At 43.4% G+C, this 18,495-nt stretch overlaps 1 protein-coding gene across 1 annotated transcript in view; it reads left to right on the top strand.

Moving 5' to 3' along the window:
* LHX1 (LIM homeobox 1) overlaps window positions 1-18,495 on the top strand; it is a 58,918-nt gene that overhangs the window by 19,414 nt on the left and 21,009 nt on the right. The window contains exon 3 of the mRNA XM_063291111.1: window positions 4,174-4,451. Within this exon, the coding sequence (XP_063147181.1) occupies window positions 4,174-4,451 (278 nt within the window). The remainder of the gene's footprint in view (window positions 1-4,173; window positions 4,452-18,495) is intronic.

Raw genomic sequence — 18,495 nt, forward strand, 5'->3', positions numbered from 1 at the left:
AGGAAAGGAGAGGTTTCCTTATATAAATCTAGGACACAGTCTAGCATACATCCCATGCTACTAAATGCCACTGACCTCAGGAGAAATGCTTAACACGCATATTTAAGGAAGAAACTCTCCTTACATTTACCCGAGAGCAAATCCCATGGGAATCTACATGGGGTCTTCAGTGCAGGCATCTGTAGGATCCTACCATACAGCCTCTCCTGTGGATCGCTTGAGAAAGACTGTGGCATGGCAACTCTCAAAGGCTGCTGGTCATCAAAGGCTGCTGGTCATCTCCAGAGTCCACTGGAGCTGGGCAGCCAATAAATTTAAATAAATGAATGAATGAATGAATGAATGAATCACCAGGAATGGAGACAGTAATCTGAAAGGGTCTTGTTACAACTGAGCCCAGACTTTTGTGTTTCCTGATGGTTGGCCATTATGGAACAAAATTTCTGAGCAGGATGCAACTTTGGTCTGAATCAGCAAGACTCTTCCGGTGTTTTATGCTAAGTGTAGACTCTTATACATGCCTAGTCAACTGTAGACCTCCATAACCAACTCCTGAGTTGAGCAGATCAGTCTCCCTGAGCAATCCTACATAACAGTTGGACTACTCAAACACAAGTCCCATCAAGTGCAATGAGATGTACTCTCTGGTAAGCATGTTGGATTGTTACCCACAGCTCTTTGGTGGCCATCACTATTGTTCACCCAATCCTTTGGGTTAATTGAATTTAGTAGCTCCTTTCAAAGCACTCAGGAGGTGCTTTTAAATGCAGGAAATCCGGCTTAGAAAGTGGAGTGCAGTGTAAGCTTTGAGGAAAATCTCATAGCTCAGTGGTCAAATACCTGTTTTCAAGGTCTCAAGGTCCTGGTTCAACACCTTGGTCTCCCCAGAAGGGACGGATGAAGGCAATTCTTGCTGGAAACTGTGGATTACTGCTCTCAGCCAGCGGAGATCAGGGAGAGACAGACATTAGATTTTCAGGATCTACCTTGTTTGATTTTACTACAGTAGAGATCCATCAGCCAGTGCAAAATACAGGCTTGAGGATTTCCAGCTAAAGAACAAAGGTTCTTCCGAGTAGTTCAGCTCAGCTATTTATTCAGGCAGAGCCCCAAGTCCAGTGTATTGACCCCAAAATGCTGCCTTGATTCACCATCACAACCCCGTCCTCATTCAAGCTTTCTTCTACCTTTTTAAGGAAGAGGGCATCTCTCGTAATGTTTTGCTGTGTAATAGTTGGGAATCAGAAACTCTGGGTGATTGATTGCAAATTACCTAGAAATCAAGCAGGAGATTTTGACCTGTTTCCTCCACATCCCCATGTAGATCATACTGGATTAGAAAGACAAATGTTTCAACATTTTTCCTTTAGCTAAAGACTTCTCTAAGTTGCTATTTAAATTGTCTTTTTATTTAGAACCATAAGGACTGGAAGCTTACTTTTATCTTGAGTAGAAGAGCTGCTGACAATTGGCATATAGAGAATAGTAAACAAAACAGACCTCAGATGTAGTATAAAATAATCTCCCTTTGTTTGGAACACAGGAGCCTGGTTCATCAATAATGGCACATGGTTAATTCATTGTGGTTGAACCAGGTTCCTATGAAAAGATCCTGATTTAACAGTCAAAGTCTGCGGACAGCTTCCTACTCAGAACCAATTTACTTGGAAGTGAGTGCCACGGATTTCAACAGGAGAGAATTGAGAGAACATTCAAATTCACAGAGTGATATCAGCAGGATTTCAAAAGATGGAGACCTCTTTCTTATGACACTGGGCAATGCAGTGCTCAGCCTAGCAGAAGTTTCCAATCATCCAGGCCAGATCAGATGTAACTGTTAAAAACGACAGCCCTGTTTTACTCGATTAGATGAACAAATTCACAACCGTTTGTTAACTAGGGCCCATCCGCAAAAGCTTACACCATAATACGTTTGCTCATATCTTTAGATGCTTAAGATTCTTTGTTATTATATAGCATTATTTAGCATAATTCCCCCAAGTTCATTAGGCCAAGTCCCCAGATTTGGGCCCGCAGGGCTAGGAATTCTGTAATTTTAATCCTAAATATCTGAAAGGCAACAGTTCAGGGAAAGCAGCAATATGAATCTTTTCTACTGTCATATAGTGATGTACTTTGATGTTATCCTGCAAGATATGGAATAAAGTATATACAGCTTCAAAGCCTCACACATACTACATCTTTGCACAGTAGGACCCTGTTTTTGCAATTGCCCTTGAATTTTTCTTCTTTTCCGGTTCTGTTTATGCATGCAACTTGGGAGGGCAACTTGGTTTCCTCCTGGTGTTTTGGATTACAGTTTCCAGAATCTCTTGCTATTTGATGTTGGTTGGGGTGAGGATGATGGGAGTTTAAATCCCAGAGGTTCGAAGGGCACCCAGTTGCATGCCCTTGCCCAGAGGAAGAAAGAGTCTGGGTACATTCTCGCAGGACGGACGTTAAAACCAAGACAGTTGTATGTTAATTAGTTTTGACCCAGGGGAAAAAAAGTAATGGTGTATATTAGAGAGCAAAGACCAATTTAAAGATCACAGGGAACAATGAAAATATTTACAGAATAGTGCAATTGTGCATCTCCTTGCTCACAAGCTCTGCTCTGCCTAGACTAAATGTTCTCAATCAGCCACTGGAATTTTAGGAGTTATAATCCCAAAATATCCAGCCCAGTATACTAGCATGGAATCGTAGTATCTCTAGTTCAACATCTGTAAATATCCTGGTGAGAGAAAACAAGTTTAGAGAGATTTTCTCCCTAGTAGTTATGATTGGATTTGCCTCTTGCACTAGATCCGCATGATCTGGTGTGCTTGATTTTGGCTTAACAGGATGCATCAACCAACCTCTGTAGTCCCCAAATCATAATATAAGGCAGTGTTTCTCAACCTTGGCGACTTTAAGATATGTGGACTTCTGGCTGGCTGGGGAATTCTGGGAGTTGAAGTCCACATATCTTAAAGTCGCCAAGGTTGAGGAACACTGATATAATGTGTGATGCAAAATCAATTCATTGCAAATCCAGTCTGATTCTTAGCAAGAGAGCCACAAGTGATCAAAGTTCAATAAAAGCATTCCCCAATCTGGTGCTTTCTAGCCATGCTGAGCCTTTATCTCCCAGAATTCCCCACCTAGCAAGGTTGTCCCAACTTAACTGTAAAGGACCAGGATGAGGATGGCTGGGATGTCACAGAATCACAGAGCTGGAAGTGACCTAAGAGGTCTTCAAGTCCAACCCCCTGCACACTGCAAAATTCACTACGCCATTCTCAATAGATGACAATCCAGCCTCTGTTGGAAAACCTCCAGTAAATTGGGGAAAAAACCCACTCCACTAACTGACAGCTGTTTCCATCAAGAAGTTCTTCCTAATGTCTCATCCATGTCTACTCATCCATGTCTACATCCTTGAAGTTTCATCACATGAGTTCTAGTCTTACCCTCTGGAGCATCCTTCTTCTTACCTAGGTGGTGGCTCAGCTTGTAGGATGCTCTAGAGCAGTTTTTCTCAACCTTGGCTACTTCAAGATGTGTGGACTTCAACTCCCAGAAGCTGGGGAAGATGTGTGGACTTCAACTCCCAGCTGGCTGGGGAATTCTGGAGTTGAAGTCCACACATCTTGACATGGCCAAGGTTGAGAAACACTGCTAGAGAATGGAGGACAAGACAGAGTCCTATAAAATTCTACATGGGGACAAAACAGATAAGGAAAATGCTTCTCCCACTCCTTTAGGATATTACAAGTTTGATGGAAGATCCATTTAAAATACTGTATGGAACCTGATGCCACAGGATATGGTGACAACTAATGAATAAGATGGGTTTCAGGGGTGGCTACAGACTTCCCAAGTCTTTTGCTTCTCAAGGGGCAGAGAGAGATTCAAGGCAGTCCAAGCATGAGGTTTGTCCATTTTTCCTCCTTCATTTTTTTCATATCTTACCTAGTGGGTGAACCATCAGGTAGGAAACTGTTGTATTTACTTACTGTAACCATGAACTTTGCATACACACCCTTGAATTTTTTTTTAAAAAGCTGCAGAAGATTCCATGCCCAGATGATCAGTGAGGTCAATTTTCCAGACCACTCTTTCCCTTAAGTTACACACACACAATCTCTGTACCCTTTGTATGTATATATCTGCTTCTTCCTCTTGCAGCCACAACCGGTAGTGACCCCAGCCTGTCCCCAGATTCCCAGGACCCCTGCCAGGATGACGCCAAGGATTTGGAAAGTGCCAATATCTCCGATAAGGAGGTGGGCAGCAATGAGAATGATGACCAAAACTTGGGGGCCAAACGGAGAGGCCCCCGCACCACCATCAAGGCCAAGCAACTGGAGACCCTCAAAGCAGCTTTTGCTGCCACCCCAAAGCCCACCCGGCATATCCGTGAGCAGCTGGCCCAGGAGACGGGCCTCAACATGCGTGTCATCCAGGTATGAGCATTTGAAAAGTAGGGTGGGAAAATGCTGGGATGCAACGATTACATGGGGGAGCCAATGAGGTCCAGATATCTTGAAGTTGCTCAGACTGACTGGTGTGATCCAGATTTGGGGACTTCTGAAAACGAACAGTGGCTTGGATGGAATGCATTCAAATCATCATCTGGGGATTTTGGATGAATTGATTGTTTGGAAATCTACTATTATCTGTCTCTCTGCTTGCTTTTTAAAAATTCTCACCAAGTCTTCTACGACTTGAAGCAGAATAACTGTTAAGAGAAGATCATCACTATCATTACCAAATTAGTTGCATAGCAACATCATAGAATTTTATCTGATTTTATAATCCCCGTGAAAAAGGTTCTCATCCCTCAAGGAGCTTCCATGGTATGGTGTGCTGGTTAAGGTATTGGACTAAGTCTAGGGAGATCCAGGTTCAATCCATCCCATGCAATGGGAACTCACTGGGTAAGTGGAGGCCAGCCAAACTCTTTCAGCCCAGCTTATCGCCTAGGGTTATTTTTGTGTGGATAAAACGTAGGGAGATCTCCGTATAGGTTGCCTTGAGATCCTAGAGAAAAGAGGTCTATACATCCAACACAGTGTTTCTCAACCTTGGCAACTTTAAGGAGTGTGGACTTCAACTTCCAGAATTCTCCAGCCAACTCTGGGAATTGAAGTCCACACATCTTAAAGTTGCCAAGGTTGAGAAACACTGATCTAACGTATGATTAATATTTTTACTAGAACAAGATGAATTTATACAACACTTTTTATTGTACTTTGATCAGGCCCTTCTTTCCAAGCGATATAGGAGAATACTTCTGTCACCCCGCTCACCACCTATTTGATTGTCACAAGGAGATTGTTTGCCACCACCAAACATTAAGTTGAACCAATTCAACACCATCTTACCTAGTGTTTTGGAGGTGGGGAAGGGTTTTGCCCCAAGCGTTGCAACTACTGCAGGATTGGGAAGGCACATGCACCCACAGACATACAGGTAGTCCTCGCTTAATGACCAGTCGCTTAACAACCATTCAAAGTTACGACAGCCTTGGAAAGGGTGTTTTATGGCCTGTAAAGCACTTCTGGCCGCCGTGAAATGCCACGCCACTCCCTGTACAGTCATGTGACTGCATTCTGGGTGCTTGGCAACCGGCTCGCACTTACAACCGGTTGCCAAGCACTCCGTGATCATGTGATCGCCATTTGCAATCTTCTCTGCCGGCTTCCCCAGAAAGTCAATGGGGAAGCCAGCAGGGAAGGTTGCAAGCAGAGGGGACAGAGGGGATGGGGAAGGGAAACCCTTCGGCAGGCTGAAGAAGTGGAGCTCAAATCCTGAAGATTTCTGCAGCCCCACAAAGGATTTCTCCTCCGTGCACAGAGGGGAGGGGAAACCCTTCATCAGGCAGCTCTTTCACTCCATCCGCTTAATGACCCAGGAGATCACTTAACAACCACAACTGGGAGTGCTGGGATTGCGGTTGTTGAGTGAAGCAGTCACGTGGGCATCTCGCTTAACAACCAATTCACTCAGTGACCAAGATTCTGGTCCCAGTTGTGGTCGTTAATCTAGGACTACCTGTACACATGTAGAAACATACATATCCATATGCACATACAGGCATGCACATGTACCACACATACACCTGTGTACAGACAAGTATAGATATGTATAAACAGAGGATGTCTGTGCACAAGCATGCCCAAAGTTGTGTTCACACACATTGATTGTGCTGGGAGAGAAAACATGCAAGGTATCCTCTTCCTGCACTCTCTTCACCATCTTGGTAGACGTCCATGATGGGCTGCTGAAGCTCTGCTCCTCTGCTCTACAGGTACTTCTCACTTAACGATCACAATTGGGACTGGAATTTTGGCTGCTAAGCAAAGCAGTCATTAAGCAAATCTGACCCAATTTTACAACCTTTTTGTGGCCATCGTTAAGCAAATCACCATGGGTTTTAGGCGAACCACATGGTCATTAAGCGAGTCACATGGTTCCCCATTGATTTTGCTTGCCAGAAGCCAGCCAGGAAGGTCACAAAGGCCAATCACATGGCCATGGGATGCTGTGATGGTTGTAAATGTGAACCGGTTGCCAAGCGCCCAAATTGTGATCATGTGACTAAGCAAGCAGAGGGATGCTGTGATGGTCGTAAGTGTGAGGGCCAGTTGTAAGTCAGCTTTTTCAGCACCGTCTTAAGACTGAACCATCACTAAATGAAAGGTTGTTAAGCGAGGACTATCTGTACTCGATGGCTCAAACAAGGGCATAGAAGGGAAAGTGGCTGATGGACACAAAGCTCCATGGAAACTACAGTTGTGCCTGCAAGTCCCAGTCAAGACTCTTTCGGTTAGATTTCAGCACCATGGAGAGCAGTCTTGCCATTACTGAGTTGTATGCTTGTTTATTAGATTTATATCCTGCTTTTCATTCAGAATCTTAAGGCTGCATACATAGTGCTCCATCGTCCCATTTCCCCCCACCACCACCACAACAACCCTGTGAGGCAGGCTGGGTGGAGAGTGAATGGCCCAAAGTCACTCATAAGCTCCCGTGGCTGAGGGTGGCCTTGAATGTGTCTCTCCCTGGTCAAAATCTAGCACTTTAAATAGCATTGAGCTGCTGTCCAGGAAGTCCACAGAAAGTTTTCCTAAATACTCCATTCCTTAGAAGATAGCTGCTAGATCCTAAAAGCCACTATCCTTTTCTATACTAGTCAACTTCTCTTGGGAGCTGAGAGTTGCAACAGAGGGTTAAAGAAATCTCTTGGAGACTCCATGAATACTTGAATTGTCCAAGGCCTGTTGCTTGAGATTTGAGGGTACAAGAATTGTAAGGATGGGCTCCAAGCTGTTGGAGAACCAGGCACTGTTTTGATGCCTCCTTGGACTCACTGCCACTGGAAATCTCATTTCCAGAGGTTTTCTTTATTGAGCCACAGCAGGAGAAGTAGGAACCCATTGGAAAGGACATGGAATGTGTAGAGGAACACTTACTTACCTCTATCCTATTGAAGTGGGTATTATCAGGGAGCACTGAGCACCCACTGAGGCCATGCAGGCAGCCTACGGTTTGTAGGGTGCAGGCTGCCTGCTCCTCCTGCACTACTGTCAACTGGTAATATGCATTTAGGAGTGGTTATAGTTAGGAATTAAGTCAATGTTTGACCAGAGAATATGAGTTTTGAGAGACAAGGGGCAGATGGTCCATTTTTGCTGTTCCAGAAGGCCCTGCAGAAATGGGATATATTGCTTGTGGTGAGACTGATGTGATTTGTAATCCAATATATGTGGAGGGCACCTGGTTGGGGAAGGTTGCTTCATTAGGTTTTAGGTCTGTTGGAAAGAAGAATGAATGTTGTCCTACCCAAGCTTTAAAGTATGTGCATAGTCCTCAAAATACACCATTCTACCTAAAGAAGTCTTAAACCTGGAAAATGGCTTGTCGCTGGAGCTTTGCCATTTCAGTGGTCACAAAAAGGTCTTGAGATGTTAAAAAAATAGCCCCATTCCATAATAACTTATAGAACTGAGTCATTTTGTTCATAAGTCAGATTTTATTTTATTTTCTCTTATCTCGCACTTCCAGTTTCTTTGGCACATAATTTTGTCCTCTTTCTGAACTTTGTATAATATTGAGAATCCTAAAAATGAATCACATGATAGGTATATACACATGTAGCATAATATGCCATATTCTTTAGTCATTTCTATATTGCTGTTGATACTTGAATATTCCTTCCAACATTTAAGAAAGTAGAATTTGATTTGATATGATGTGGTGTGGTGTGGTGGGATGCCAGGGGATTTTGTGCAAATTACTATCTCTCAGCCCAAACCACCTCACAGGGTTGTAGTTGTGGGGAAAATAGGAGCATTAGGTATGTACCCTGCCTTGAGTTGACCAAAACTGAAGGCTGGATTTAAAAAAAAAAATCAAGCAAGTAAATAAATAATTTAAGGCAGGTAGTGTTTAGTTAGTTTCTCTATTCTGGTAAGACAATGGGATTTCTTTTATCAGAAGACCACAAGTCAATACTATCTCATAACTAAAGTTAATTCATAACCAAAGCAATTATCAGGTGGAAGCAAGCAATACTCCATGCCTAATGCTTGGTTATTTGTTTGTTTGTTTGTTTGTTTATTTTAATACTCTTAGAGTAACTGCTCTCTTGCAAGTTTTAATCTGTGCTTGTATACTTGTGTGTTTGAAACAGAAACAAAACTCTCTGGGCTAAGGGATATAATTTTAGTTAAAGGGGTGTGTGTTGCCAGATTGTGACCTTTTTGATAGTACAGATGGTTGTGGCTTCAGCTAGGGAAAATATCTGACTGGGTCCAGAAGCTAAGCAGGTTCTGACCTGGTTAGTCCTTGGACAGGCAACGCCAGAGCTACAGTCTGGCCTAAGAAATCAAAAATCTTTCTGGAGAAGGGCAATGGGAAATATTTTTGGGTCCTTACCAAGCATGTCTGCACAGATGTCTTCGTGAAATCACCAGGAGTCAAGATCAGTTAAAAGGAAATGACCATATACATGGATGTGAAGGGTACAAATCTGCATTTATAATTGTCAGACACATTGCTTCCAGAGAACTTAGATTGCAGTTTCCATCAGTCCCAGCCTGTTGGGATGATGGGAGCTGTAGTCTAAAATGTCAGGAGGGCACCAGACTGGGGAAGATGTGGACAAAACTGAACAACATACATTTTTCTTACCAACCTCAGATTCAATATTCCAGGTGGAATCACCTCTGTGTGAGCATAAGCTGTTCCTCTCTGGGCCTTAAACTGGCTTTAATAATTATGATTGTAACCTAGGGGGATTCAATGGGGTGGAGAACATCTGCCTGAGATCCTCCAAGTCAGAGCAGATGCTTTGAACCAAAAGGTCTACGCTCTACTCAATATGGGATCTGATTTGGATTAGGGAGCAAGTGATGGGAACTTCACCGAACCTGGAAAGCTGCCACCTGGACAAACAGTCCTTGGAAAAGGAAGCCATTTTGTTTGCAGATGAGAAATAATTTACTTCTGCTGTTTGACATGCAACCTGCAGATCCCCCGTAGAAGAGGTGCCAGATGGAAGGCTCATATTTCACCCTAAGCCACAACAGTTTGTTTGGTTTTGGCTTGATGCATTGGGTGAATCCCACCCTTGCCATTTGTTTAGCAAACTACGATTAAAACAAACCATGCCGCACGTGAACACGTTGTCTTGCAAGGCCAGAAATTAGAGTCTGGACACTCTTGACATCCCTCCTCCACACTGGAAGGAGTTTTGGAAAACTGCTTGTTGCTGGTTCTCTTTTCTCATTCCCTGTTGAATTACCCTGAAATCTTCAGGAATCCCATTATTATTATTATTATTATTAATTATTATTATTATTATTATTTGGGGGGAGCCATCTTGGATGAAAAAACAGAAACTACAAATATTAGAAACGGGGTGGGGGGGGAGAAATGCTTTGTATGTCAATAAATCACAGCACTACGCATTTAACAAACAAATGAAAAATGTAATAACAGAATACCCGTAACCCTTTAAATAACCTCCTTGGAAAAAGTGGGGCTTCTTTTTCAATCACAAAGAAAAACAGTTTATTTAATAGAGTGAAAGGTGGGGCCTAAGTTATAAATGGTTGAGAATTTCTGCACTACGCATTCTCTGAGTTTTCTTCTAACCCAGTGGTTGTATCCACATGGCTTGCTTAACTTAATTGAGTTTATGGAATTAACTATCTACCAAGGAACTACCAAGGAGAAAAACCCCACCCCCACCAAAACTGGCACAGGCAAGCTACTGCACATAAGCAGGGAGCAAAGCCCACCCTCACCAGCACTGATGATGTTACCTAGTTGGGTCATGAAACGTCTGCAAGAAAACAACCAATCTCAGAGAGCACCACGGACTCTACAGTTAACCAACTTTCTGAATCGGTGTGACAGATTTTAAGCTCCTGGAGGGTTGTCTAGCTTGTTGCTTAATGCAGTGGTCTCCAAACTTTTTGATCACACATCCCTATCCGTAAGAAATTTTTGAACATGCACTCCCAATATATGTAGGTTTATTTATTTATTTATACATCATGTACACAAACTACTGTACTAATACGTACATGATAAAGCGAAGCCCCCCCCAATATATATTTGATATACAGTATTGTATACATTGAGAGCCAGTTTGGTGTAGTGGTTAAGGCACTGGCCTAGACTAGAAACGGAGAGACTGGGAGTTCTAGTCCTGCCTTAGGATGAAGCCAGCTGGGTGACCTTGAGCCAGTCAGTCTCTCTCAGCGCTAGGAAGGAGGCAATGGCAAACCACTTCTGAAACACCTTGCCAAGAAAACAGGACTTGTCCAGGCAGTTGCAGAGAATCGGACTGGACTGAACGGATTTTTAAAAAATTGTATGCATTAAGTATTAGTACAGCTTAATTTCTAATTTTTTCGATAAAAAAAATAAATATAAATAGACATTCTAATATTTTCTTCCTGCACCCCAACGGATCATCTTCACATCCTGGGGTTAAGAGGGTGGGGGCCTCTTAACCAGAACACCCCACCCTCTTAATCTTCTGGAAGGCCGTAAAGAGCTGGGACAGGGTGACATTGGAGCTTGAAGATGGTGGTGTTGGCTGCATCAAAGGAGATTGGTTGGGGCACTAGTTTTTTGTTTTCGCTTTTACTGCTTTTTACTTTTATTGTTTTTACGATGTTTGGTTTTATACAACTGTTGTGACCTTCCCAGAGTCGTGTTTTTTAACATGGGCAGCCATATAAGTCTTTGATCAATAAATAAACATCTGTTCATCTAACTTTGGACACCCCTGGTTGTTTAACGAGTCATGTGAACCGGCTTTTCATAATGTGAAAAGAGGCCAATTTTAGCAAGGGAGCGCTTGCTAAGTTCTAAGGCACAAAGGCCAGGGCTACAAAAAAGAGGAAAATCCAGGGAAGCATTTTTTACCTGTAAGGAAAAACATAGTTCTTATTTGGCAGAGAAATAGCTAGCCACAGAAATTGGGGGCTCTTTTCTGAAACTTGTTCAAAACACGGAAGCTGCAGTTGTTCCGTGCATTGCAAATCCAGAGGTGAGCCTAGGACAGGCTAGATGAGTCTGTAATGAAGCAAAGCAGATGGAGACCTGATCAGTCTTTGAACAACGGAAACCCCATGCCAGTTGAAGCCATTAGTGGACAGCTAGGACCACTGAATGGAGCAGAGCTTAATACAGCGAAAAAAATGCGCAGAAAAAGATGATCTTAAATAGCATTAATGAGCACGTTTGAGAAATATAGGTTATTATCTTACACACTTAGCCCACCCAAGCATAAAGAATTACACGCTTAGACAAAGTAGAAGTAAGTAAAAAGAAGTCTTACTCATTTTATTTGGTCCAGTTACATCCATTCAGGAAAAGATGGTTCTTGTCCTTCTTCTGTCCCTAAACTGAACTGACCCTCAGCCCTCACAGCTGCTGAAGGCTGCATGCAGAAAGGGGGAACCTCCACACTCTAGGGCCAAGCACGGCTCCCAGAGACGGAAAGAGCTGCAGCCACATGCTCCTTTCCCAGATGGTGAAGAAGGAGGAAGAAGAAGTGAGGAATGTGGGAGGGGCAACAAACAGCTTCCTCCAGAAGCACATGGAGAATTTGCATCCTAAAACAAACTCATCCACATTCTAATGAGGCATGCTGATTTGCTGATGCCTCCAACACCAGTCACTCAAAGCTTTCTACATCAAGAACCAAACAGAAATGCACTAAGCAGATGACCTTCCCACTAGGCTAAGACTAGTTTATCAACATTTTCTACATCCATGACTCAAATGTGAGAGCAACACACAGACCATAGACTATTGCAATGCACAATGTGCTCTACAATGGGGCTACCCTTGAAGAGTATCCGGAAGCTTCAACTGGTCCAGAATGCGGCTGCGTGAACAGTTATTGGCGCCCCAAGATCGGCACATGTGACACCACTGCTGTGCGAGCTGCACTGGGTGCCGGTCTGCTTCCGGGTCCAATTCAAGGTGTTGGTTATCGCCTTTGAAGCCCTACATGGCATGGGCCAGGCTACCTGAGGGACCGCCTCATCCCCATAACATGGACTCGCCCCACCTGGTCAGGCAGAGAGGGCATGTTACGTACCCCGCCGGTAAGGGAATTCCACCTGGTGGGGTCCAGGAGGCGGGCCTTCTCTGCAGTGGCACCCGCCCTCTGGAATATTCTGCCCCCGGAGGTGAGACAGGCCCATGCGCTCTCGGACTTCCGGAAGAACCTAAAAACCCGGTTCTGCCGCCTCGCTTCGGGTGGGAGGGGCACCAGTTCATCTTCGGGGTGGCTATTACAGATCCCTCCCCAACTAACAAGATCTGTGCTGCTGGATTTTATATTTTATATTTTATATATTTTATATTTTATATTTATTTTATTTTTATAGAGTTATTTATATTGTAATTTATGTGTTTTAATTCTGATTGTAAACCGCCCAGAGTCCCCTTTTCGGGAGAGATGGGCAGTGATGGAAATTTGAAATATAAACAAACAAACAAACAAACACTGGATGATCAGAGACTCTTGATAGGATGGACAAATGGATTCAGCTCCAGAACCACATTGGGCCCAGTAACAAAATGTGGATTAGGAGACATTTGTACCATCTTCATGCAACTGTAATGTGCTGTCCAACGTTTGTTAGAACCTGCTGTTTCAAAAGGCAGCAGAGATTTTGGATGTTCTCAATTTGTTCAGCAGAGTTTTAGGGTTTTTCTAGCCATGTTTAACCACACACCGATCTGCTGATTGAATTAACCCATTTGCTGGCTTCCCAGCACCCACTGAACCATCAAATAACCCCAGAGGGACTGGGGAATTCTGGGAGTTGTAGTCCACACATCTTAAAGTTGCCAAGTTTGAAAAACACTGGTGTAGATCAGGCTGGAAGTCTCTTGGTGTCCAGTGATGGCACGTAATTGTTTGGGATAGTGGTGGTGGTGAGGGCTGAAGTAAGCAGGGCACTGATGCAAATCAGTGGAGCGATTTCTCACACATGCAGGGGCAAGGGTGGGATTTTTGGAGTGTTTTTTCCTCCAATTTGTTTCCCTGGAATTGAAGTTTATTTTCTCCCCTCTGAAGCCTTGCAAAAGCTGATCGAAGCATGATATGTTTCTGCCTTTAAAATGATGGGGAATGGCGCCACTGATTTCCAGCGATCACCACATCTCCAAAACTGGCCATGTAGTCAGTCATTGTGAAAATAAGTTTGGGGCCATGTCCAAATTAAGTCTGGAGTTGCCCATCCCTGGAATATTCTGGTGTGGAATAGCCAAGCCTAAATACTGCCTGTTCTGGAACCAAAACATTTTCTGTATGAATCCAGTCTGAATGTTTGTGGCATATAAATCTGGCATAAAATATGCTAACTGAGGATAACAAACTAATTGGTCAGTAATTGGCGGGGTTCCCCTTATCGCCCTTTTTATATATTGGGAGAGTGATTGAATTCAGCCAATCTTTAGGAATATTTAGGGAGCTATTCTATTCCATTACTTCCCAATCTTTCCCCTAGAACAGTGTTTCTTGATCTCAGCAACTTTAAGATGTATGGACTTCAGCTCCCAGACTTCCTCAGCTAGCATGCTTTAAGGTGGGTGGACTTCAACTCCCAGAATTCCCCAGACAGCCTGCTTTAAGACGGGTGGACTTCAACTCCCAGAATTCCCCAGACAGCCTGCTTTAAGACAGGTGGACTTCAACTCCCAGAATTCCCCAGACAGCCAACACTGCTTTAGAAGTTCACGTATTGCAAAAGATTTTGCTTCCTTTGATCGTAGGCACACTTGCCTATTTTTTACACACACCCAGCAATATTGTGAGTAACAGAAGCATTCCTAGTATTCATCAAATATGTGACTGCATATATAAATAAAAGTAAAGTCTCCTTTAAGCTGAGCTCAACTTCTGGTGGCTTCATGAACGTGTCCATATTGTTTGCTTGATATCACTATGGAACTGGTTTGGAATTGCCTTTTTGGGGACATATTTTCAACTTCTCAGTCTAGCCTATAGCCCTGAGATTCCCTAGAAATCTCCCATCCAAGTCAAGAGGAGGTCCATTCCTCCTTAGCTTCCGAGCCAAAACCAAGTCAGCAAGATATTCTGTGCTAAGACTCTACATATATACTATTGCTGTTACTGTTATTTGCTATTAGTAACAATGAATCTGAAACAAATTTGTGGTGGCCACCATCTGTTAGGCAGCAAGAACAGTATTAGTCAAGAAGGGCAAATAAGATAGGGAGGTGCCTCTCAGTTTTCCGTCCCAGATGCAGAAACTTTGGGAGGCCATTACAGATGATGTGACATAGAAAAGGCTGGACCACAGGATGCCAGAGTGGTGAGCAGTTCAGGTGTCTATGGTGTTGAGGAAGCAGAGCCTGTGGCAGTGAGATACCTGATGTTCTTGGCAAGATTATAGGTGTCTGGTAGAAGCCAAGAGGATGTCTCCTGTGTCATGACATCACTGCACGCGTGACATGAATTATGCAACTTGCATCATTCAAGCAATGACATCATGATGTGCATAGCATCCTTTCTCCCTTCCGCCGCCTGCAGACACTATGTAATGACCCACTCTGTACCAGTCAACCAAGGAGAAAGTATTGGCTCAAGCACAGAGGTCAGCAATCTTCTGCTTTGAGTTTGGAGCAGTCAGGGAGGTGGCTCATCACATGTCCTTCAAAATGTTGGGAAGGAGGAGCAAAGCTCACAACAGCAACAAAAAATAAATCATTTTGTTGTATGGGATTTTAAAATCACTTTTGGTGATATTCAGGCTTCAGCAGTTTTGGGATTCTTCCTTCAAAATATTCTTTGTATACAAATTAGACTTTTGTCCCCTTCCTCTCCCCTTCCTCCCTTCTTCCTCCTCCTCTTCCTCAAATGCATTTCTTTTCCATTTCAGTCTTTTATTTATTTATTTATTTGTATTAAATAAATTTATTTATTAAATTTATTAAACTGCTGGGATGTGTTTGCCAGCCACCAGCACCTTCCAGAAGTGAGGGACTACATATCCCATAATTCCTGCCAGCATGGGGTTTATAATCTAACCCTTCTGGAGGACACCAGCTTAAAACTGCTGTTTGTTTATTTTCTAAATGACCTCAGGATGAGATTGTACAGGTAGTCCTCACTTAATGACCACAATTGGGATCAGAATTTTGGTTGTTAAGCAAAGTGGTCGTTAAGCAAATCTGACCCAATTTTATGACCTTTTCCACAGTGGTCGTTAAGTGAATCACTGCAGTCATTAAGTGAACCACATGGTCACTAAGTGAATATTATGGTTCCCCATTGATTTTGCTTGCCAATAGCCAGCCGGAAATTGTGATAATGTGACTGCAGGGATGCTGCAATGGTTGTAAGTGTGAGGACCAGTCATAAATTGGCTTTTCAGAACTGTCATAAGTCCAAACCATCACTAAATGAATGGTTGTTAAACGAGGACTACCTGTATGCTGCTTCTTTGTGTCTCTGTAAACTGAATGAAAAGGTGGGGGAGGGATCAGGAACCTGTGTGGCTGTGCCTGTTTTAATCAGATCCAGGAATTCTTGTCCATACTCTGTTGCACAGAGGTGGCAATCTGAAGGATCTGGATTGATAATGAGGTCCGTGTATCTTGTCATCTTCTGGTGACTCTTTTTCCCCACCCCTGGAGAAGGATGGAAGAGAGGCCCCATGCGTGTTGGCTTGCAACAATCAAACAGATTTTTGCTGTACCAGTAAATCTTTCCTAATTCTGCTCTCCCCCCGCAATACACTAACATCCACCACCACCATCCAGCTACAGCTGTTCATCTGAAATCAGGCTGGCTTTATTTCCTCAGGAAAAAGAATTAGTTTGGATATTTCATCCACTCCTGTTTAAAACTATTGGCTGTGAAGTCTGGGTTCACCTGAAACCCAGCTTATCGAAGCCTAATCGCTGTGCTCATATGCAACGCTGAGCCCAACCCAATAAAACATGACGGCTTAGCGTGATGATTTAGTGCACAAACCACAGGCTAAGATGATGGCAGAGCTTCCCAGAGTGTATTAAACCACAGATGATGAACCCCACTATAGCTTAGTCTAGTGCCGTGTTTCTCAACCTCAAGAACTGTCAGATGTGTGGACTTCAACTCTCAGAGCTCTGGGAGTCGAAGTCCATGCAACTCAAAGTTCCCAAGGCTGAGCAACACTGGGCTAGTGTGCTGTTTGAATGCAGCCACTAAGTGCCAGATGTCCAAACAGGCCATCTGCCAGGGGCAGGGATCAAAACATCAGCCCCAACCATGCAGTCAAACCCCATCCTTTTTTAACCTGTGTCGTGTGGCTGCCATCTTCACTTTTTTAACACCCCTCCCCTCCCACCACAGGCACCCTGATCTAAAATCTGCTAAAATCTGTGTTGAATTTTGGCCTGAATTAAAATGGGTGGCCCTTAAATCAAGCCAGGCTGAATGTTGTTCTTTACTGAAATACCCAACCTGGTTGCCACCTGATGCTTTTGGTTGGTGCACACCACTGCAATAAAACTACAGGTAGTCTTCGACTTACAACCGCAATAGGAACTGGAAAATTCATCGTTAAGCGGTGCAGTCATTAAGCAAGAAATCACATGACTGCACCTGATTTCACGACCTATTTTGTAGCGGTCACTAAGTGAATCACCACAGTTGTTAAGTGAGTCACGTGGTTCCCCATTGATTTTGCTTGTCAGAAGCCAGCTGGGAATGTTGCAAATGGCAATCATGTGACCCTGGGATGCTGCAACCGTTGCAAATACATGACAGTTGCCAAGCACTCAAATTCTGATCACGTGGCCACAGGGATGCTGTGACAGTCATAAGTGCGAAGACCAGTCGTAAGTCACATTCTTCAGTGCTGTCATAACTTTGAATGGCTGTAAGTCAATGCCTACCTGTATGTCAACAGCACAATTTTTCAAGTGCAACACAGTGAAGAAAGGTGTGCAGCCTGAAATGAAAATATTTCTAGAGCAGGCCTTGTCAAGTCTGTATATATTTTCTCAGGAGAGAGTTTACAAGACCCCAGATACTGAACATGGTCACATGAGTGTAGACACCCCTTTGGATAAACTGATCCCAAACAAAAAGAAGTGGAATGGATCATTCATTCCACACATGTGTAAAATGTCAACCAGTGTCACTTCCAACAGCAGAGGGGGACAGTCCTACTTCTGATTCCTTGTCCAACCTCATATACCAACCTTCTTGAAGGAACTGTAGGAGGAAAGCCATGTTAGTCTAAGGTGGCAAAAATATCAGGAGTCTAACAGGAATTTTTCCAACTAACAGATTTTACTAGAGGGCATACGTTTTTGTGAGCTGCAGTTCACTTCATCTGACGCAATGCAGTGGCTAGACTGATGTAGGTTTTAAATTGGGGTAAGGCGGGAGGGAAGGGAGGGGAAGCTAGGTTGGTTCTGCAGATGCAGGTTACTTGCCTTATCCTAGTTGAAATCCTACATCAATCTAGCTCAGTGTTTCTGAACCCTGGCAACTTTAAGACGTGTGGACTTCAACTCCCAGAATTCCCCCAGCCAGCCATGTTGCCTACCACCATGCTGGCTGGGGAATTCTGGGAGTTGAAGTCCACACATCTTAAAGTTGCCAGGGTTGAGAAACACTGATCTAGCTACGCTATGCATTTCATCAAGTTAGCTCAGCTCAGGAAACTTCTGCATTTTAATAAATTTTGTGAATCAGAAAAGGTGCTACCAGATGCCTTCTAATTTTTGCAAAACCGTTAGGAATCCTCATTCCAAAAGGACAAGAAGGTGGAGAACATATAATAAAAAAAACCTATAATTTAAATCCTACAGCATTCTAAGCATGCTGGCTGGAGAATTCTGGGAGCTGAAGTCCACACGTCTTAAAGTTGCCAAGATTGAGAAACACTGATAAAATTTGTTAGGCAGAAACAGTGCTATCAAACTCCTGTTCTTTGGGGGGGGGGTTGT

Source organism: Candoia aspera, chromosome 1, assembly GCF_035149785.1.
Source record: "Candoia aspera isolate rCanAsp1 chromosome 1, rCanAsp1.hap2, whole genome shotgun sequence".
Taxonomy (NCBI): Eukaryota; Metazoa; Chordata; class Lepidosauria; order Squamata; family Boidae; genus Candoia; species Candoia aspera.